Source organism: Diospyros lotus, chromosome 1 (genome assembly GCF_014633365.1).
Source record: "Diospyros lotus cultivar Yz01 chromosome 1, ASM1463336v1, whole genome shotgun sequence".
In the NCBI taxonomy this organism is placed as follows: Eukaryota; Viridiplantae; Streptophyta; class Magnoliopsida; order Ericales; family Ebenaceae; genus Diospyros; species Diospyros lotus.
Window position 1 is genome coordinate 8,425,796 of NC_068338.1, and position 24,051 is coordinate 8,449,846.

At 40.5% G+C, this 24,051-nt stretch overlaps 1 protein-coding gene across 2 annotated transcripts in view; it reads left to right on the forward strand.

Moving 5' to 3' along the window:
- LOC127794182 (nuclear pore complex protein NUP214) overlaps positions 1-24,051 on the forward strand; it is a 130,986-nt gene that overhangs the window by 90,143 nt on the left and 16,792 nt on the right. For both annotated transcript variants that reach the window (XM_052325151.1, XM_052325218.1), the window contains exons 8-10: positions 18,599-18,761; positions 18,908-19,542; positions 19,627-19,892. In XM_052325151.1, coding sequence (XP_052181111.1) covers positions 18,599-18,761; positions 18,908-19,542; positions 19,627-19,892 — 1,064 coding nt within the window. The remainder of the gene's footprint in view (positions 1-18,598; positions 18,762-18,907; positions 19,543-19,626; positions 19,893-24,051) is intronic.

Genomic DNA, 24,051 nt, shown 5'->3' on the forward strand with positions numbered 1-24,051 from the left:
TGGACTAGTATAAACTTGTTCCCCATGCATCAAATTTAGAGAATCCTGTGGAATATTCTTGAGATGACAAGAAGATGAAGAATTTAGAGTAGGAAAGAACAATTCCCTATCACTATCCTCCAAGAATGTTGTCTCTCCCTGAGGATAGGACTTGTTGAAATAGGAACTTTCCTCCACAAAAGTCACATCGACTGAGACAAAGAACCATTTTGATGGAGGATGGAAACACTTGTATCTCTTTTGAGTGGAATAATACCCAACAAAAACACATTTCAAAGCTCTCGGATCTAATTTACCTCTATTAGGCCAATGGTTATGAACAAAAGCCAGACATCCAAACACCTTAGGCGGAAGACCATGAGAGGGACTAAAGTCAGGGTAAAACTTAGAAAACAACTGAATGGGGCTGTGTGAGTCAAGACTTTTAGATGGCAACTGATTAATGAGATAGGTTGCTGTTAAAACAGCTTCTCCCCAATAGTTTTTAGGAACATTATTATGAAACAACAAGGCTCTTGTAACAACAAGCAAATGGCCATTTTTCCTCTCAGCTACCCCATTTTGCTGAGGGGTGTAAACACAAGAAGACTCATGGATTATTCCCTTTAATTTGAAAAAATTGGACAGCGTTTGATTGAAGAAATCTTTGGCATTATCTATCCGGACTCTTTTAATCTCAGCCCCAAACTAATTTTTAACCATAGTGTGGAAGTTTTGAAAGATAGTGCATACTTCTAATTTAGCTTTTAGTAGATATAACCACACTACTCGTGTGCAATCATCTATAAAAAGCACAAACCATCGTGCACCTGTGAGATAAGAAATGGGAGAAGGACCCCATATATCATTATGAATGAGATCAAAAGGAGAAGAACTTCTATTATTATTAAAGGGAAAAGAAGCCCTCTTATGTTTAGCAAATTGACAAATATCACACTGAAATTTTCTAATATCTAATCCCTCGAACAAAGAGGGAAACATAACTTGAAGGACACTAAAGGATGGATGGCCGAGGCGAAAATGATGAAGCCAAAGCACATCCTTATTGGACTTCACTAAGAATGATGCAGGAGAAACCCTTTTAGAAATCTGTTCACTAAAACTTTCAAGGTGATAAAGCCTCTCTTTTACTTTAGCATGCCCAATCACCTTCCTCGAGTCCTTTTCTTGAAACTCTCTTTTACTTTAGCATGCCCAATCACCTTCCTCGAGTCCTTTTCTTGAAACTCACAAAAGGTAGGGCAGAAGATAACACGACAATTAGCATCATGGGTCAATTTTTTAATGGAGACAAGGTTGGTGAATAATTTAGGCACATGGAGAACATCTTTCAGGATTAGGTTTTCATTTATCAAGACATCTCCTTGTCCAGCCACTGTTGTTAGAGACCCATCTGCTAGAATGATTTTCTTTGTACTAGGACAAGGTTTATAGGTCAAGAATTTGTGGGAAAAGGGAGTCATATGGTCTGTGGCACCGGAGTAAAGGATCCAAGTAGTTTTAAGGCTTAAATCTGAAGCATGAAAAGCAATAGAAGTGGAAGTTATACCTGTGAAGGCTAGATTAGAGGCTCCTACTGCACTTGTTGTCCCTGATTCTTTTTCAAGCAGTCCCAGCAGATTCCTCAGCCTCTCAATTTCTTCCTGCTTTAGCTCCATCAACCTAGTCAGTTTCGAATTTTTGTTTCGGTAACATGTTGATTATTGGCAATGTAAGCCTGCCCCTTTGATGGACCTCCTTTAGTTGGTTCCCATGTAACTTCCAGCACTTCTCAATCGTATGTCGAGGCTTTTGACAATAGGTATACCACAAATCTTCCTTGTTTGTGGTCTTGAATGGCTCCTTCTTATCTTCTCTGTTGACCACGCCCTTTTAGACAAAGTAGGGCTGAATTTTCCATATGACCAGTCTCTAACATAACTCTTCTTCCTTCTTCTGCTTGTACTATTGATATTGCCTCATTCAATGAAGGCAGTTCCGTTTTGCCAAGAATTTGCACTCTGACTGCATCATATTTTGCATTTAACCCCGCTAGAAAGTCGTAGGTTCTCTCTTTGTCTACTGACTTATTGAAAATAACAGCATCCTCACTACATTTCATTTGGATGCACTGATAGTGATCCAATTCCTGCCACAAGGTCTGCAACAAACTAGCATACTCGGTTATAGACCGAGTTCCCTGCTTAGAAGCTGCAACCTTGGTTCGAATCTCATAAATTTGTGCAGCATCATTCACCTTTAAATATGTGGTTTTCACAACTTCCCAAATTTCTCTAGCAGTTGTGAGGAACATCACAGTGTCACTAATTTCTGGAACCATAGAGTTCCAAAGCCAGGACATCACAAGTGAATCTTCTTCATCCCGTGGAGCGTGTGTAGGATCCGTCTCCTTGGGACCAGTTCCCTCTAAGTGGCTCAACTTTCCCTTACCTTTCAGGAAAGTCCTAATCAATTGAGACCACTTAAGATAATTTTTTCCATTCAGCCTGTAAGCTGTTTGGATATTTTGTAACTCCCCACTTGAAGTTAGACCACTGCCCGAATCGCTTGTGAAAGGAACCTCAGTCGTGTTGCTGGATTCCATGGAGTCGGTCATGGTTCTTAAGTTGGGAAAGGAAAAGAAAGGTGACTGTGAATGTGGCAATAACAGCCAAAAAACAATCAAAGCAAAAGGGTGAAGAATGGCACTAAAGATCAGAGAGTGGACTGAAACAGGAACACCAAAAAAAGAACAAACGCTTGAGGCTAGAAACCAGAGAGCAATTTGAAGTGGCTCTGATACCATTTCAAGAAGACTGAAAAACAGATCTTATTAATCTCAATGAAATGCCAAGACATATATACACATGCGCCTATCTTGAATAGGCAAGATCCTAAGGCTAATTAGGAAGGATTCTTAATTATTAGTTGCCTAATCTAGCTTAGGAAATATTTACAGAAAGGAAATAAATCACACAGCTATTGATACGATCAAATCAATCTAGAATATAAAGAATATATGATACAAACACTTTTAGGAAACAAATCATTAATTCGGTAATCTTCATATTAGGAAAGTATAGAATTTCCGGCCTTCTAACACTCCCCCTAACGTGTATAGCCCTAGTGTCCTAAATTCTCTCCTCTCCTCTATATGAGGACAACCCATGTACATTGTTTTCTAAGTAATTACAGTGCCTTCTCTACACTTATTGATGTTAATCGCTAATGACTGTGCAAAAATAGACAATGATAGTGGTTGTTGCAGTTGCTAAAGAAGATATTTAAACTCCCTACTGCTGTCAGTCACATAACAAATTTTTTGTTGCGCATTGGTACCAATTGGAAGGAACCAAACATATGGGAGTAAGCAAAGGAAATTAAGGAAGAGGGTGTCGGATCTAAGATCTGATTGGAGAATTATCGTCTATATAGAGGAGAATTAGGGGGGAATTGTAAGAAGAGAGGGAGGGAATTTGAGAATTGGGAGAGAGAGAGAGAGTGTAAAGATTCGCTAACCCAATACAAGATAGGAACCAAGCACAACTCGAACTAGATCATTTTTTTTTTTAACAATAAAATAACCTTTATCATTTACATTCCATTAGGCTATTCCCAAGAGGAATATGATAAACTCCAAATAATAAAATACAACCATTAGAATGGCACAAATTAATCAGTGGGAAAACGCTCCTAAAACCTTTTATTCAGGTGAGCTCTGTACACATCTAACCCAACTCATCATGCTCTACTAGGACCTCTTTCATTCTTCGTTTTACCTGCACCTGGAATGTTGTGAAGAGAAAGAATGAGCCGCAAGGCCCAACAAGTATAATACACTGAAATAGAGCATGAGATATGTCATAACAGAGACTTAGGAAACAATAACAAGCAATATATATGGTAGGATCGTGACATAGAATAATACAGGTAGAATTGCAACATAAACATCACGGACGGAATTACAACCGAGATCAGTACATTCTACCCAAATAACAACTCCTACCATAGCATAGACAAAGTAGTCTCCAGTAGCCTTGCTACTATATAGTCTCTGAAACCCATCTAATGCTCTAAGCACAACCATCATTATCTTGAGGTATCATAGATTCATGTTACAGGGCACTTAACTCTGGGCCTATGAACTCAATCCACTCTACGACACAAGCACCTATTTGTGATGCCACACTCTAAGTATACAGTGGCCCCATCAAAGCCGTGCTCTCAATCCATTATCAATTTTGCGGCGCTAGCCCATACCAATGATACCACACGCCGATATGCCATATTTGTATCAAGTACAATCGGTATTATGCATAACTTTAGATATGGTGGAATCTCTAGGAGGTGTCGATGTGGGGTCCTCCTCTTATCAGTCTTACGATCATTTGATTTTTATCACCACCATAGTCTACACCAGCACATGAATTCATACAATTCCTCTTATCCATTCCCAAAGTTGTAATTAATAAATGTGGACCATCATCCACCCTCGCCTTAGTCCGTACTAGGCGATATCGTGAGCCGTAGCTCCCACGGTCAGGCACAAGCCTACCGGCATTAAATGTGGACCATCATCCACCCCCGCCCTAGTCCGTACTAGGTGGTATCATGAGCCGTAGCTCTCACGGTCAGGCACAAGCCTACCGGCATTAAATGTGGACCATCATCCACCCCTGCCCTAGTCCGTACTAGGCGGTGTCATGAGTCGTAGCTCTCACGGTCAGGCACAAGCCTACCGGCATTAAATGTGGATCATCATCCACCCCCGCCCTAGTCCGTACTAGGCGGTATCATGAGCCGTAGCTCCCATGGTCAGGCACAAGCCTACCGGCATTAAATGTGGACCATCATCCACCCCCGCCCTAGTTCATACTAGGCGGTATCATGAGCCATAGCTCCCACGGTTAGGCACAAGCTTACTGGCATTAAATGTGGATCAACATCCAACCCCTGCCCTAGTCCGTACTAGGTAGTATCATGAGCCATAGCTCCCACGGTCAGGCACAAGCCTACCGGCATTAATTGGATATCCTTTGTTTACAAGCACGTTTAACGCCATATAAAATAGTTTAAAGTGAGCACATGTATCTCCATGTACTATGTTTCCTTACTGCTGACCACATGGAATAATGCATTTTCAAAATGCTATTAACTCCCATCTTAACCAAGGACATTTCAATGATAGAATCCCCCTCTAACATGCTTTTGATACATTCCATGCACCCCTAAGGTTCCCCTTATGCAAGCACCTCAACCACTCCCAAATGTTGGTTGAAATTAACTAGACTTGACTTGAAAACAATGTTATACCATTCAAATATTGTCCGAATGATCTTAAACTTATACCAAAACAAAGCCTATCAAGTCTAGTTTACAACGCTTCAAACGGTTCGTCAATCCGATGTCTATACAAAAAGTTATGGCCAAAACTGTATAGGGTGCGCAGGCTGAACCCAAGTTTCGAAACGTGCGAAACGTGTTTCGAAACCTAGTAAACAGAAACTTATGTTTCGAAACTTACTTGACATGTTTCGAAACCTAGAAACCAGAGAGCTATATTTCGAAACCTACATGCCATGTTTCGAAACCTAGTAACGAGAAACACCCAGAAACTGTTCACAGATGCCCCAAAACTCTTCAAACCCATGCCAAACCTTTCAATACTCCATCAAACTGCAATCACACTCTTATCCCTCATCCTAAAGGGTGCTACAACCTCTATTTCAAAACCCACATGAAACCAATGAAATTAATTTGAGAAAAAAAGGTTTTACAAAACTTTTGAAATAGGAAGCTATACAACATTCCTTTAAGAAAAACCATGAGATTTGCTTGACTACACCCTCCACACATCAAGCCCAATGAATAGCATGAGGAAGAAAAGAGAGGAACTTGCCTTGCTCAAATGGAAGATCCTTTGGAGAAGAAGATGTTGAGCTTCAAATACTCCACCAAAGCTCTTGATCTTGACTACCAAACCCATTCTTGAAGCTCCAAATGAAGAAGAAGAAATTGGGAGATAAGGGAGAAAGGAGAAGAAAGAAACGAGAGGGAGAGTAGAGTGAATTGGCTCTCTCTCTCTCTCTCTCTCTCTCTCTCTTTTAAATATCCCTCTTTCCCAATTTGACCTCTCACCATAATACAAATGCCCTCCTTATCCCTTCTTTCCTTTTACCCAATTAAATAAATGGAAACACATATAAATATACACATACAAGGCCCCAATTGACAACCCCATTTGCCTCCAATTTCAAGCCCACAATTGTGGACTTTTCCACATTTGAATTTTCAACCACTTGGCCTTTGACTTTTCAACAACTCTCTTACTTTAAATTTTCAATTTTACTCACTTGGCTTTACTTAAACCTTCTCACACACACAATTTATTCATTTTGGCCTTTGCAACATATTAAACATTCTAAACATTTATATTATCCACGCCTAAAATACGCTGCATATAAAAATAATTCAAAAATGCCAAAATGTTCCAGACCCCCTTGTCGGGTCGTTACAATTTCTCTCCCCCTTTAAAAGAATTTGGTCCCCAAATTCATACCTGGTTAGTCAAATAGCTAGGGATATAAGCGTCTCATTTCATCCTCACATCCCTATGTAGCTGTACCTGGCGAATGCCATTGCCACTGACCTCTCAGAAAAGGGTTCATTCTATTTCGCAATGTCTTCTATTTTCGTTCCATAATACCGACAGACAACTCTTCATAAGAAATATCCTCCCCAATCTCAATAGTTTGATAATCAATAATGTGTTGAAGATTGAGTACAATACATGGGAATACCTCCTTGAACTGCTCCAGAAGTTCCCCCGTGCGGTTAGCCTACTCAATCTTCCTTGAGGACAATAAAGCATTCAACAGGGGAGCATTGTCACGCAGGCAGTCTACTAAGAGTTGCTCTTTTAAATTTTTCTAATTAAGACCTTTAATTTGTAAGTTCATTTCGGCTGTAGCCTTAGGTGCTAGGTGGACCCAGTAAGGTGGTTAGAATCAAGTTGTTACATGGTTAAGGGAGAGGGCCCCATCTGTTAGGGGAATATTTCCTCCAATGGCCCTATAAAGGTACCAGCTGTGCGATGTAGTGAGAAAACAATCAAGAAGATTATATTTTCCAGCTGCTCTCTCTCTCTCGATCTCTCTCTTTCCCTCTCTGTCACTCTCGACTATCTCTCCTTCTCTCAAATTCCTTGCTGTCTTCTTCTTTTCGATGAATCCCTATCAAGTGGAGTTCTGAATCTCTTTCGCAATTCCCTTGGAATTGTGGTAAAGTTGCAGCAGTCACAACCGGGTTGTGACACTTTATAAGCGGCTTGAACGAAGAATTGAGGTCGATGGTGAAGGTGCTTCAACCTAGAACTCTCAAGCATGCCGTTGATAGTGCCAGACTTCATGAATTGATTATGGAAGCACTAATGAAGAAGAAGAGGCTGAAAGCTGAAAGCCAAGGGAGTTAATTAGGGCAATTTGCTCCAAGGGAGGAGCTATGCTAAGGAGATGGGAAGGGGATCTCGCAGGATGAAGAGTTTGGCACTACTTGCTCCCATAGTCCAAAGTGGGAAGACTATAGAATAGAGGAGGCAAGCTGGCCTCTGTTTCAAGTGCGGGGATAAATACTTCCTCGGCCACCAATGTAAGAAACAGCTCTTGTTATTGCAAAGGGAAGCAGGAGAGATAGCAGAGGAGGGGGAAACATCCCAGCCACAAGGAGAGGAAGAGGACAATGGGGAGATATCCCTGCATGCTTTGAAGGGATTGGCCAATAGCAAGATAATTAAAGTGAAAGGGAAGGTGGAGGATAACAAGCTGATGATCCTTATTGATAGTGGGATCACTCACCGTTTTTTGGATGAGGGAATGGCCCGTAGGTTAAAATGCCCCCTGATTAACTCACAACTGTTGACAGTGAGCGTGGCCAATGGCAACAAGGTCATGAGTCGGTCAGCATGCCCCGGGTTCTGCTAGGAGATGCAAGGAGAGGGGTTTGAGGCTAACTTAAGACTCCTTAAATTAGGAGGGTGTGATGTGGTGTTAGGGGTTGGTTGGATGAAGCATGTTAGCTCAATTTGCTTTGATTTAAACAAAATGGAAGTGACATTTGAGAAGGATGGGAAAAAAAGTGACTCTAACCGGGAGCAAGGAGTTTGGAATATGTAAGATGATTACCGGGAGAAGGTTGCAGAAGATGATAAAGCATAAGATGAGTCAAGTGGCCCAGTTGTTCTCTACCCAGGCCATTGATAGAATGGCAAACCACCCCTATTGCCAGCCCTCCAAGGTCCCATAAGTGTGGTAGTCGTGGATGAACACTTGCAACAGCGGCAACAATTCCTACAACAGCTTAAAAAGGATCTAGCCATGGCTCAGAATCGAATGAAGCAATTGGCTGACAAAGGGAGTAGTGAAAGGGAGTTCTCCGTTAGGGGAGGAAGTCTACTTCAAATTAAAGGGACCCCACCTTAATTCACTATCTACTGGCCCTATCTCCAAGCTAAGCCCCAAGTATTTTGGTCCTTTCCCTATTGTGGCCAAGGTAGGAAGTGTGGCCTATAAGTTACAATTACCGGAGGGAACCTAAATCCATCTAGTATTTCATGTATCACTGTTGAAGAAGCCTATAGGGGGACAACCACTGAGCCTTGGACTCCAATCCTTCCCCGGAACCTGCATCTATTGTGGATAGGCGTGTGATCTATCAACAAGGAGTATCGATCATTCAAGTACTTGTGAAGTGGTCCAACATGCATGAGGACAACAACACTTGGGAGTACCTCCCGAACTTGCTTAATCAGTTTCCTAGGGTAGCCAGCTTGCTGACCATTTCTTGAGGACAAGAAATGTCTTAAGGGGAGGGTATTGTCACGTACTTACGATTAAAGTAGTAAAATAAAATAGAAATCAGTTGGTGCAGTAGGGGATTGTACACGAGAAGAGCTATGGGGTGTAGTACATAGGCAGTTATTAGTTTTGGGCGATAATTCATGTACGTGCGGGTAGGCTATAAATTGTTGTCGACCAATCTATTGGAAGCATCTGGATTATTGACTGAATTTTCTTTGATTCCTTCCCTCACTTCTCTCTCTGCCATTCTATCTCTCTTTCTCATTTTCCCACGAGAATTGTCTCGTTTCCCTTGTGATCTTTATCCTAACGGAAGAGATTAGGATTGATTGATCAATTGCTAGACCCCTTAGGATCTGACACCCTTCTAATCTGGGCAATCCCTCTATAAAGTCCATAGTAATGTTGGCCCATGCTTGATTCGGAATGTCAAGGGGCTGTAGAAGGCCTGGTCGTGCCACTGACTCATATTTACACCTCTTGCATATGTCACAATTGAGGACAAATTCCTTCTCTGATTTTTTTAGATTTGACTAGTAGAATATTGCTTCACCTTCCTGTAGGTATTCTAAATACTTGAGTGCCCTCCAGGGGGTGATCCATGCAGGGTTTGGAGGATCTTCTTCCTTAAAGCTTCAAATTCCCTAATCACTAACTGCCCTTGGTATCTTAACAAGCCATTGAGTAAAGTATAACCCTGCCTTCCATTAGCATCAATACTCAATTGTTCCAATAATTCCTTCGTCCATTCTCCCATCTCATAGTTGACTGTGACCTCTTGGTACCAATCAGGTACCAATGCAGCGATGGCTGAGCTAGCACCTTCTTCATAGCATCTTGATAAGGCGTTTATCGCCACACTCTCCCTTCCCTTTCTGAACTGTATCACGTAATTTAGCCCCATTAATTTGGCCATGCCCGCCCTTTGTAGGTGAGTGTGTAGTCTCTATGGTAGTAGAAACTTAAGACTCTCATGATCTGTTCTAATTATAAACTACCGTCTCTCCAAATAATGTCTTCATTTATCCATTGCCATTAGTTCAACTAGTAGCTCTTTATCATATATGCTTAGACCTTGGTGTCTTGGGGCTAAGGCCTAACTAAGGAAGGCTAATGGGCCACCCATCTTGTACTAGTACATCTCCTACTCTGGTGCTACTGGCATCTGTCTCTAATGTGAATGGCGTATTAAAATTTGGTAACCCCAACACTGGTACTTCACACATGTCCCTCTTCAGCTGATCAAATGCTGTGAGCCCTTTCATCCCACCTAAAACCATCATTCTTTAACAATTCAGTTAGGAGTTTGCTAATCACTCTGTAGTTTTTCACAAATTGTCTCTAGTAACTAGTTAACCCCAAAACCCCCCTCAAAGCCTTAGCATTGGTAGGTCTAAGCCAAGCAGTCATGGCAGCTATCTTCTGAGGGTCTATGCTAGCTCTAGCACTAGAGATAACATGCCCCAAATATTCCACTTTTTTTTGTGCAAAGACACACTTGGACTTTTTGATATACAACCAATTGAATCTAAGGACTTGAAATGTTATCCTAAGGTGTTCTAGGTGTTTGGAAAATGAAGGGTTGTAGATTAATATGTCATCAAAAAATACTAGCACAAATTTTCTGAGGTAAGGTTCAAAGATATGATTCATTAGGGCTTGAAATGTGGCTGGTGTGTTGGTTAATTTGAAGGGCATTATTGTGAATTCGTAATGTCCATTATGGGTTTTGAAAGCTATTATGGGTATGTTAGTAGGGTTCATTCAAATTTGGTGATATTTGGATCTCAAGTCTAGTTTGGAAAAGACCGAAGCATATTTGAGTTCATCTAATAGGTCTTCGATAATTGTGATAGGGAATTTATCTTTGATGGTTATGGTGTTGAGCTGACGGTAGTCAATGCAAAAACGCCATGTACTGTCTTTCCTTTTCACTAACAACACGGGTGAGGCAAAGGGGCTTTGGCTAGGACGGATTATAGAATGGTTTAGCATATCTGTAACTAGCTTTTAAATTTTTGTTTTGAGTTTAAGAGGGTATCTATAGGACTGGATATTTATTGGTTTTGCATTAGGTTGGAGGGGTATGGAATGGTCAAAGGGTCTCTTGGGTGGCAAGGCCTTAGGTTTAGCAAATAAGTCTTGAAATTCAATTAGCAGCGTATCTAGTAAAGCTAATATGTGTACTTGCCATAGGGGTGGTACCTGGATGCTGGTTGCCATCCAGCACTGCCCCTCCTGTCCTTCTTGATTCTCTGTTTCCTCTTTTGCCTAAATTGAAAACAATTGAGCCACTTGAGAGAGTTTGTACTTGAGCAACTTCTGCAGCCTTTTTCCCCTGATCATTCTGCAAGCCCTCATTTCCACATTCCCATGGAGAGTTACCCTCTGGACTTCCTTCTCCAGTGTCACTTCTATTTTGTTGAAGTCAAAACTGATTGGGCTTACTCCTCTCATCCAATCAACCCCAAGAACTATGTGACAACCCCCAAGTTTCAATAATCTCAAATCAGCCTCAAAGGTCTCCCCCCTGCATCATCCAGTAAAACACCAAACAAGCTGACTTACCCAACACCTTACTCCCTTTAGCAACTGTCACTGAAAGTGGTTGTGTATTGGATAACTCACAATTCATTTTCTTAGTTGTCCCCTCATCGATGAACTATGGGTGCTCCCACTATCAATCAATACCATGAGGGTACTATCTTGTACTCTCCCTTCTACTTTGATGATCTTACTATTGGCCATCCCTTTGATAGCATGCAATGAAATAGCCCCATTATCTTCTTCTTCCAACTCATTCACTATAGCCACTGTCTCTTCCCCGACATCCTCCTCTCCTCTATTTCACCCCCTTCCAACAAGATTGCATTGATGTCTTGGGAAGTATTTATCCCCACACCTATATTTCACCCCCTTTGCTTGCACTCTTCCCCTTGTCTGTACTAATCCATAGTTTCCCCCCTTACCTTGGATCCTCTGTTTTCTCATCAATGCTTCTACCATTAATTCTTTCAGCAAAGCCTTTTCAGTCGCTGTCGCTTCCTGCACTGCTCTGGGCTTCATCATCTTCACCATGGGTTTGAGATTATCACTCAACCCACTAATAAAGCTTGACACAAAGTATTCTTCGGTCGTGTAGGGATTTCGGTTAAGCATAAGCAACTTCAACTCTTCAAACTTGAGTTGATACTCTTGTGTCGTCCCAATCTGTTTCAGCTTATTAAATTCTTCTACCATATCCATGGTTCCCTGATCACCAAACCTCTCGCACAATCACCTGACAAATTCTTCCCAATTGCAATCATCTCTCACCCTTAACCATCCCTGGAACCATATATCCCCCATATCATTAAGGTAAGCGGCTACCAGAGTAGCTCTTTGGTTATCAACCATGCAATGAATGCTAAACAACTTCTCACACCTTCAAATCCACCACTGGGGTATTTACTCATCAAACATAGGTAATTCCAATTTTGGCACCGAAAAATTGGAATGATTCGAAATCACCTGTGCTTCCGGTCTCCTTTCCACTACATTATCTCCAACGGTAGCCGGATCATCCTTCAACTTCGAAGATCCGACCACTTTGTGATCGATACCAATTCCCATAAGTATTGGTTCCATTCTTTCTCTAGGGGGAAAATCAGGGGAAATTTTTTCCTGTGTCTAACTTGAGAACATAATCATGAACTGTTGCATCTGATCACACAACATGTTGCTCTGTTCTCGCATCTCCTCACAATTAATCTGAGACAACCTGCAACTTCTTAACAACCACCACCCCGATCGCCTCCTCCATGGAACTTGTTATGACCCTAGGGTTTGTCTGGGGTTTAGGAAGGAAATTGAGAAGAGCGCGGGAAAGAAAGAGCATAAAGGAGGGAGAGAGAGAAATCAAAAACATAAAGAATTGAGGGAGAAAGAGAAAAGCCAAGGGAGAGCTAGGAGAATTTAGAGAGAGAAATGGAATTCAAATATCATTCATAAACTTCCATCCTCTAACTACTATAGCCTATTTATAGGCTTACAATTGAAGTTGCTAACGGTTATAACAGAAATACAATGGAAAGGAAAACATGTAATATCTATGATTATTGTATCCTGGGGAATTCCTTAGGGTTGTGACAATCCCCTCTGCTTAAAAGGTTTCTTATCCCCAAGAAAACTTATTCCAACTGAGCCATTGTTTCTTCATCCAATGCCCATTGTCACCATCTTGTTTCTCTTTTGTCTTTTCTTGTTATTGTCTCGTTTTTGCCTTTTCCTTTTCCTTAGTGATAACAGTCCTATGACTTGCTCTTGTTGCAACACTAGGGCCAACCATCCACCTCTTCCCTATTGCCATTGAAAATGGTTCCAATTGATCTGTCATTCCTGCAACCGTATCATTTCCAATCATAGAAAGGAATCCCAACTTCTCTGTAGGCCAAAATTGGATTTGACACTGCAACTCTCCAATTGATACCAAAGGATACAACCTTTCTCCAATATCTGAACTCTGGAACCATCTGGTAGCAGCCTCCTCTTCCATCATCTTCTGAATCGTATGGTTGTTGTCTTGTTTAGTCAGCTTCAATTGTACGTATTCAATCTCCTACTTCTTTCTTTGGTCCAAGTCCTCATTGCAATGGTGTCTTTCATCAGTGGCATGGAAACTATTTGCAACTCCACCCCCATCTTCCACTACTACTTCAACTCCCTTGGAGCCATTATAAACATGTTTGGTATCAACTTCCTTAGTTATTTGTGGTCCGTTACAAACTTGCGAGCTACTCTTACGATAACTTTTCGGTGGCAATCCATGCTTTCTGCAAATGGCTTCTAGTGCCAATTCTTGCAGCCTTGCTTTCTCCGCCGCTTGTTCCACCGTAGTAGGGGCAAAACATATTCACACTGAGCCTTAGCGCATCGTCAAGACCAATAATGAACAACAACAACAACAACAACAATAACAATATATCCAGCCTTTATCTCACTATGTGGGGTCGGATTCATGAATTTTAGACTTCCATGTATTTCTGTCTTTTGTCATATCTTTATTTAGGTCCATACACTTCACATCAAACTTTAATGTTTCTCCCAAAGTCTTCTTAATATAAAATAATTCTCTATCAGGGCTAGTTGGGTGCTCCTCATTAGTGTTCTTAACTCCTCAAATCTGGCGTGATAATTTGTCACCAATCTCTTTTGCCTTAATTTCTTGAACTCCTCAGTCACAATAATTGTGTTATTCTCCCTAAATCGATCATGTAAATTTCTAGCAAAATCAGTCCACTTGACCTCCCCTTCCCTAGGCATTGGGGTATGATTGGGAGTGTGGTAAAATGATCCTCTTACTTGAAATTACGATTCCAAGGCTGGTAGCTCCTCTTTCTCTTACAATCCATAAGTCATAGGAAGGATTACATGGTTGGGCAGAATTGGATTGGCTACTGCCCGAGGAGGAAAATCCGGTGATAATCGCACTTGAGGTAGCGAAGACAACATGTTGAACACATTGTGGATCTGCTGGCCATATTGCTCCATTGTCTTCCGATGCCTCTCCAAGTCTCTTTGCACTCTTTCTTGCAAGGTAGCCTGATCCCGATGCATGTTTGCTTTGTTGGCCACACTATCCTCTTGGCTGTGGGTCATGGCTTCCTGTGTTACCTTAGATTCCCTAGCTTTAGAATTGTGCCTCTTAAAATGATCAACAACCGTAGAAAATCAATCTTCCATAGATCGTTGTTCTATACCATCTTCCTTAATCTCTGATTTAGAAACAACCTCCAAAGTTCAATTGTTGCTGAATAACCTCCGATAATCACCTTATCTGAAATGCAACAATCAAGAATCCATCGGGTTCCAATCTCCTTCAAAATCGGATCGTACAATTGCTAATAAACACTTGAATTGCCATTGAGACCAATCTTTAGGTACGATTCTTCTTTGTTAGACTTCTTGAATTTGCTGGAATTTAAAGAATCACTGCCCGATTGATATTGTCACCTGCGGTGGTTTAACCATTCCAATTTTGAGCCGCAAAACTTGAGTAACGATGCAGTAGCCGAGAATCGGCTGCTACAAATCCGCCTTCTAAGAATCTACTTCGCTTGCTATTTCGGAACCTGGTTCCACTCCAAATTTACCTCCTATGTTGGTCGATTCTGATGCAACCCATAAAATCCGCCGAAATCAGGTCAGAATTTGCCTAGAACTCACCTCTTGCTCAACTTCCAAATCTGAGTTCAGAATCACAATCGAAGTCAAGGCAATTGAGAATCGTTGCTTGCAGAATTCACTTCTAGACCGTTTCTAATTGCGCCTTCCTTTTCACCTCGGTCACATGCAGTGACCTAGACCGGTTCTGAGAGTCGCTCACCTTGCGTTGCCTGCAATTCTGATCCTCACTGATCTGTCGAGGACCACCAGATTTGTCGCTGCTAAGTTGTCACAATACTCCTCTGCTATAGTCTTTCTAAGGATACGATTGTTTTCTGTGGCTGCCAGAAATCAATCGGAATTCATTGATCATTGTCAGAACTCTTCCGACCCGCATCATCTTCAATTCCGAGCCGAAATTGCTTAGCTCTGCTTCACCACTTGCAACTGATCCGTAATCGACAACCTTACTTACTCACCAGAATCTCAATTGAAATCGTTGGGGTTCCACACTCGCCCAGACCTATTCTGTGTCTCAAGTCCACCAAAAGTTAATCGAAGGACTCGCCTGGTCTACTTCCACGTCATGTCTCTTCCAGTCACGTTCCTTGTCGTCAAGCGTCTCTCCAGTACGCTTCAATTTTAGAATCGTCGGAACAACTTTCGCTCCTTACGTACTCTTGAATTTCTGAATTGTTGGAACAACAATGTTGAATTTTGAATTGTCGCCAGAATCGACGTGATTCAACCATAGATGTTAAAGGCGTGCCTAGGCGCAAGGCGCCAGTTTGGCACCTCGACTTGGTCGAGGCGAGGCCTTTTTCGAGAGGTGCTCGCCTTGCCCAGCGAGGCACCAAGGCATGAGGCACGCCTCATGAAATCTAGGTTTTATAGACATTTTTTTGTGAATTTTTTTGTTTAACCTAGGTTTTATAGACATATAGTGGGTAGTTTTGTTTAACTATCCACTATATTAGGATTAAAGTCCTAATCCTAAATAGCAGAAGAGAAAGAAAAAAAAATCAAAGCAAAATTAGGGCAACGAAAATACATGTGAAAAACTCAAAATTGCCTTTATTGTAAAATTGCATATAAAATTTCACGTACTAACTCTGCACAGGAGTAATATGCGCTAAGGTGGTAATTAGGCTCTACACACTAACTCGTCTTTTTTTTTTTTTTTTTCATCATCTTTAGTTCCAACAACCAAAGATGATGAAGACTTGGAAGAAGGAGAAGAATTGGGAGTGGAAGAAGAAGATGAAGGGATGATTGAAGGGGATGATGAAGATATTGACCTTAATGTTGATGATCTTCTTGATGATGATTGATTAAAACTTCTTTATTGATTCTAGACTTGTAGTGTTTATTGATTGTGGATTTGTAGTGTTTATGTGTTTGTTTAGAACTTTGCATGATGATTGGTATTTGTTTGAGTTTGAGACTTTGAGTTTGAACTTTGATGATGTTTCTAGTTTAGAATATGCATGATGAATGAATCAATTTTGATGTTGTTAGTTTAGAATTTGAAGATGATGAATAATTTGATAGTTGTTTATGATTTTACAAGATTTTGAGTTTTTTTTTTTTTTTTCTAAAAGGTGCGCCTCGCTTAGCAAAGGCGCGCCTCGCCTCGTGCACCTCCTGCCTCAGGCTCTAGGACCCTTTGCGCCTCGATACGCCTATCGCCTTTCAGAACTATGGATTCAACGATCGCCTTCCAATTTCGAGCTGCCTGCTCTCAATTTCGTTTGAGTCCTGATACTAGCAACTGATCACCTTTCGCTTCACCCAATCACCGTCCAACACCTCCTATGTCTCGCTTCTTGAATCCTCCAGAACCAATTCAATAGCTGAGGACTATCGCCCTCAAAATTCAAGTTGGATCCAATTACTAAACCAGCTTCGCCTACAATTCACCTAGAATCATTGGAGCCAATCATTCACACTTGAATTTGCTTCAATTATTGGCTAAATTTTACGCGCCTGAAGCATCGGAAATCGCCTCTGCCTCGTCAGAATCGATTAAAATCACAGCTGAAAATTGTCGGCTCAGATACCAAATGTTACGACCCTAGGTTTGGCTCGGGTTTAGGAAGGAAATTGAGAAGAGTGTGGGAAAGGAGTGGAAAAGGAGGGAGAGAAAGAATAGAAATAGAGAGAATTGAGGTAGAAGAGAGAAAAGACGAGGGAGAGCTAGGAGAATTGAGAGAGAGAAATGAAATTCAAATTTCATTCATAAATTGCCATCCTCTAACTACTGCAATCTTTTTATATGCTTACAATTCAAGGTGTTGACGGTTATAACAGAAATACAATGGAAAGGAAAACATGTAATATGTATGACTATTATATCCTTGGGAATTCCTTGGGGTCGTGACAGATCCCACTCGAGCTTGCATTTCTGTCACTGTCGCTCTCACTTGCTGCAACTGCGCTTCCATTTGTTTCATGTGAGTACTGTCCGTTATCACGATTGGATCACCGGAAACCTTCGTCTAGGAGCAGGCTCTAATACCAAATTGTCAGATCCAAGATCTGACTGGAGAATTCTCATCTATTTGGAGGAGAATTAAGCGGGAATTGTAGGAAGAGAGGGAGGGAATTTGAGAATTGGGGGAGATAGAGAGAGAGGAGGAGGAAAATGAGGCAATTCAAATTGTATTTGATGCCTTCAAATGAGCTGGGACCGTGCTTATAAACCGGTCCACAGCTGGGAGTTGGCACCAAAAAGTGTTTACCACTCCCTTGTGCAATTGGTGATGCACACCTTGAGTACAATCCTCTACGGCCAAACTACCCTTATTGCGATAGCTTTGGTCTAGGTACATGACAGAGGGGAAGGAAATAAAAACTAAAAGTGAAACAGGAAATGGAATCCAATTCTGCTGATATATACAAAATTAAGTTTCATAACTTCACATCAAGATTATTTGTATGCAACTCCAAAAGGAAATTAATATTGGTAAAGTACATTGTACTAATAATGGTAAAGTACAAACAGTTAAATTATGCTGACTATGTATTCCCTGAACAAGTTTCTGGATCCTTGTGATTGTAGTACATATTAGCCAGTCAATAAAGTGGAAGATGATGGAACAGCGATGAAGCTTTTGGAGTACACTCCACCTCAAACAAGCTTTAGATCCTTGTGATAACAATAGATACTGATCAGGCAGTGGAGTGTAAAAGCTAGAACAATGGTGGAGTTTATGAACGTTATTTGACACAGTTGTAGTCTTAATGAACATTTTGGTTAACCACAATGATTTTCAAAATGACAGTCAACTAAGTGTTAAACATGAGGGATGAGAGTTGGGGCATGCCTTTGAATCTGTTAAAGATGGGTCAAGGCTAATGGCTAAGGAGAAGGAGAATGAATAGAGCAAGGATTTGGTCAAAGAGAGTTGAAGATTGTGAGATGAATAAGTAAGAAGATAGTTCGTAGCTAAAGTTTTTTGTGGTGATGATGCTTTGTGATGTTTAAAAAAAAATCCAGAAAGCCACATACGCCAAAGAGTAAAAGCACCATTATTTGGCCTTCTGAACGGTTCTTATCTTAAATATTTTAGTAGAATTTCTTAATATAGTTTTTTTACTGCATGAATATTCTTTTTCAGGGAATGGTGATGATAATATTGTCCTTGGGCTTTCTTTGGACAAGTTCTCCTATGATGAAAAAGTCGAAGTCAAGCTTGGAAGTGAATACAAGGAACTGTCACCTTTTTGCATTCTCCTATGTCTTTCTCTCGATGGAAAACTTTTTATGTTCCACGTTGCCAGGTACTTCATCTGATTTTTATTCTCTTGCCAACATTAACGGTTTTCTTTATTACCTTTTCTGTTCTATAATGTGTGTGTATATAATATTAAGTGTCTTCCCTTTGTTGAAAGCTGTGTGCAAGAGAGTTAATCAATTTCTTCTTCAGTGCTTCTGGAGCTTCCCTTCCATCTGAAGTTACCTCTCTGCTTTCTGATGAGGAAGATGATCCAACTGTAGTGGCATGTCCAAAAGATATTTTGTCAGAAACTTCTGGTTTGGCAGTAAAAGGTGTGAAACAACTGGGTCTTGGTTTGCTGTTACAGGATGTGAACAAGAAGGAACTTAACATGCGAGACACTGACATTCCAGTGAAAAATGAGCGACCAGTTCTTGTAATGGAAAATGACAATTTGCAGACCTTTAAAACCAAGGGTCTGCTGAAGTTTCCTGTCACTGAGCAAAACCAAGATACAAATGCTCAAAAATCACTGCCTTCTGCCCAGCAGGCCACAGATTTAGGAACAACTACTCTGAAGACTTCTCACTCAGCAGTACCTGGACTTATGTTCAGAGATTTCAGCAGGACAGAAAGTCAGAAACTCATGGAAGGTGGAGGAGGCCCTCATTCTTTTTTGGGCAACACTTTAGCCAATACATCTAGCCAATCAATTCCTACAATATCACCAAAAGATGTGGATTTAGATATAAAATCATCAATAAACCTTGGTTCATCTAGCTCAAGCAGTGGTTGGTCAGAGCCCTCATCAAATGGAGAGCTTATATTTCCTGTCGCTTCTCGTGGTGAGTATTCACTGTTACCTTCTAGTTCTATAGGAGTAATCAAGTAGGAAACTTCTACAAATTTGAATGTTGAACATTTTCCAGGAGGGTCATTCAGAAATTTTCCCCCTTCAACTGCTATATTTTCTTCTGGAAAAGCAAGCCATAGCAGAGCACAGGGCCCTTCAACTGGCTCAAGGATTACTGAACCGTTGCCTGCCATCCATAGCTCTCCATTATCATCTGAACAAAATTATACATTTGGGAAGACTTCGAAGAATAAGATTAATCCTATCAAGGAGAACTGCAGAACTGTCTCTCTGACCAGGTCACTGAATTCTGAGCCACACCTATCAAAACAATTGGGCAATGTAAGATTATTGTATTTCTTCTGCATTTTATGGCAGACCATACTCTTTCTGTTGTTACCATATCTTTTTGTTCTTTTTATTTTTGCAACTTAATTGTGTTTAGTATTAAGATAATTTCTAGACCATACTGTTTTTGTTCTGGTCCTCTATTTTTTGTTATTCCAACAAGGCTTTAAAGTTTTATAGAGATAATTTTTTATTTATTTTTATAACATTTAGGAAATTTTTTATTCATGATTTTATGACCTTGCATTTAACTCTTTATAGCAATAAATTTAAAATAATGGTATATAGGTATTTTACACGCAACAATAACAACAACATATCTAGCCTTTATCCCACTATATGGGGTCGGCTACATGAATTCTAGACTTCCATATATTTCTATCTTTTGTCATATCTTCATTTAGGCCCATACACTTCATATCAAACTTTAATGTCTCTCCCAAAGTCTTTTTGGATCTGCCTCTATCTCTTTTTTTGACTAATTGTTCCATGTCATCAACTCTTCTCACATGAGCGTCTCTTGGTCTCATTCTCATATGACCAAACCATCTTAGTTTAGTCTCTCTCATCTTCTCCTCAATAGGCACTACTCTTACCTTATTACGAATAACTTCATTTCTAATTTTATCTTTTCTTGTATGACGCACATCCATCTTAGCATCCTCATCTCCACTACGCTCGTCTTTTGCTCATGCTGGTATTTGACTGCTCAACATTATGAGCCATACAACAAGACTGGTCTTATAACTGTCCTATAGAATTTTCCTTTCAGTTTTAATGGGATTTTACCATCACATAACACCCCCGATACATTTCTCCATTTTAGCCAACCTGCCTTAATTCTATGGGTGACATTCTCGTGAATTTCTCCATCTTTTTGAATCACTGATCCCAAATATCGAAAATGGTATTTTCTTTGTAAGATTTGGTCTTCCAATTTTATTATAACGTTCTCCACTCTTGCATTCTTACTAAATTTACATTCCATATATTCTGTTTTCCTTCTACTTAATTTAAATCCCTTAGATTCTAAATTGTTTCTCCACAACTCAAGGTTAGTGTTCACTCCCTCTTTTGTTTCATCCACCAACACTATGTCATCTGCAAATAGCATACACCATGGCACCTTTATCTGAATGTGTTTAGTGGGTTCTGTTGAAATATGATAATATCGATTATTCCTCCAATCACTCTAAAATCTAGGAGGAGATAAGATCTTATCTATCTCTAAAGTTTAGGAAGTTTTTTATTAGATATGTTGTTGTATTTGTATTTTAAATAAGTTTGTTTGTATTTTAAATTTTCTAGATTTTAGGAACTTTAGTCTATTTAAACATCTTATGGTATAATCAAAGTGTAAGACGGAAGTAGGTTTGCACTTCCGAGTTCTTCCAATCTAGATTTATTCTCATTATTTGTTCCAATTTTCAACATGGTATCAGAGCCTTCATTCTGCTCATAGAATCTCATCGTGCCTTCATTACACTCTTGCCTCTCGGTCTTTATTTCCTTCCCTAGGCCTTCATTGCTCTCTCTTGGTTTTCTTGGTACTAAGGATGTCGGGAATCTCGGATATTAATCCTGGCTTAGCTACTGGTGAGTCAGAACCAGATCTGACTACTAGAACAAATGGAAGTGGAGGAACCTTCCCTAGTTCGGGCAGTGGAGAACTGCCGAGCATGCATTTATCCTACAGATTGGATGGCAAGAATTACCTCCAATGGGCGCAACTCGTTCGAACCTTTCTGAAAGGACGGGGGAAGCTAGGACATCTCACTGCCTCGCCACCAAAGTCTATTGATCCAGCCTTCCCTACATGGGATATCGAGGACTCCCTTATCATGTCATGGCTATGGAATGCCATGCAACCTGAGGTTAGTAAAAACTATAAGTTTTTAGATTCGGCCAAGGCTATTTGGGACACCATTAGGCAGACTTACTCCAAGGTACAGGATGCTTCGGTTATATTTGATATCAAAACAAAGATTAATAGTACTAAACAAGGATCTCTAACTGTTACTGAGTACTTTAACAAGATGAATGGCCTTTGGTTAGAGCTAGATCAATATCAAGAAATCAAGATGATATGTAGTGATGATGCTGCCACACTCAGCAGAATCATTGAGAGAGATAGGATTGTGGAATTCCTAGCTGGATTAAATGCTAAATTTGATCAAGTTAGGATTCAGATCTTTGGAAGGGAGAAGCTACCATCCCTGAATGAAGTCTTTGCTATGGTAAGGAGTGAAGAAAACCGAAGGGGAGTCATGTTGAATGATAATGGAACCGAAGGATCAGCCATGGTGACAGCAAGAAAGGATGGGACGCGGTTCAGAGCAGGTAAACCAGAAGCAAAGAATCGTGAGGGACTATGGTGTAGTTTCTGCAACAAGCCTAGGCATACTCGAGATAATTGCTTCAAACTTCATGGCAAGGAGGCTGTGTTAAAGAAGATGGGAGGTTTCAAACATATGGCAGCACAAAAACAGGCTTACATATCTACCAAAGAACAGCACGAGGAAGGAGAAGCAACTAGTAAGACAGAATCAAATTCAAGTACTGTGTTTTCGCCCAGCAAGGTAATTGTTTACATTCAGCCTCTCTTAATGCCTCTAAATTTGATAAGAATGACATTTGGATCCTAGATTCAGGAGCCATTGATCATATGACTCCTAATCCATTGATTTTTGACACTTATGAGCCTATTGTAACCTCTAAACAGATTACCATTGCTAATGGGACTTCAGTACCCATCAAAGGTCAAGGAACAGTCATCCTCAGTCCCAATATTACCCTTCAAAGAGTTCTACATGTGCCAAATCTATCTACCAACCTTGTTTCTATTCATAGGCTTATTAATGACCTAAACTGCTATGCCACTTTCTCTGCTAATATGTGTGAATTTCAGGCCCTGGAGACCGGGAAGATAATTGGTGCAACTAGGGTATAGCATGGGCTGTATTTTCTGGAAAGAAAAGGAGAGGAACCTTCGGCTGGAAATCAAGTCTTTGAGACTGCTGCATTCTCTCAGTTTTCGTCTAACCACACTGCTCATATTTGGCTGCAACATTACAGACTTGGTCACCCACCATTCCCTCTTCTAAAAACAATGTTTCCTTCTTTGTTTCAGTCCTTAGACCTTAATGAATTTCAGTGTGATGTGTGTGCAGTTTCTAAGCATCACAGAGTGTCCTATCCCCCTAGTAATAAGAGATCATCTACACCTTTCTCTTTGATTCATTCAGCACCATTTTGCCATATTTCTGTAAGTTAATTTCCACTCAATTCAAGTGTTCAATCCAGAAGTTTCGGATTGATAATGCAAAGGATTATGTTAACAATCATTTGCATCAATTTTTTCAACAAGAAGGAATCATTCATGAATCTTCTTGTGTCCACACTCCACAACAAAATAGAGTGGCAGAACGGAAGATGAGACACTTACTTAATGTTGCACGAAGTCTTCTCCATCATCATCATGTGCCTAAAAATTTCTGGGGTGAAGCCACTCTTACAGCAGCCTACCTAATAAATCGTGTATCCTCAAAAACCTTAAACCATCAAACACCATTTCAGCTTCTATCTAATCATTATCCAGATCTATATCAGCATTCTCCTCTTCCACTAAAGGTCTTTGGGTGTGTCTCCTTTGTCCATATTCCCAAGCAAAATAGAGACAAACTTGATCCAAGGGCCCTAAAGTGTGTGTTCCTAGGCTATTCTCCTACCCAAAAACAATACAAAAGTTATCATCCAACAACCAAGAAATTTTTTATCTCAAAGGATGTTACATTTGTTGAAACCCAACCTTTTTTCTCTTCTCATCCGACTGGTCATCAGGGGGAGCATTTAGATGGTGACCAGGCAGCGGTTGGGAATATTTTTCAACTACCTACCAGTTCTCCATCTCCCTCTTCTAGTTCTCTCTCTCCTCAGAATTCCAGCCAGCAACTTCAGCAGCTATCAGGCCAAAAATCCAGCCAGCAGCTTCAGCAGCTTCCAGTCCGATTTAAGGGTTCTCCCTATGTTTTCAGAAGAAGACAGCCTATTCTGGAACCACAACAAGTGCCACCATTTGATCCTAGTCAAGGTAAGGAATTTATACTATCTTTTATTCCAGAAAATGAATCACGGCTTCCTGTTTCAGACTCCC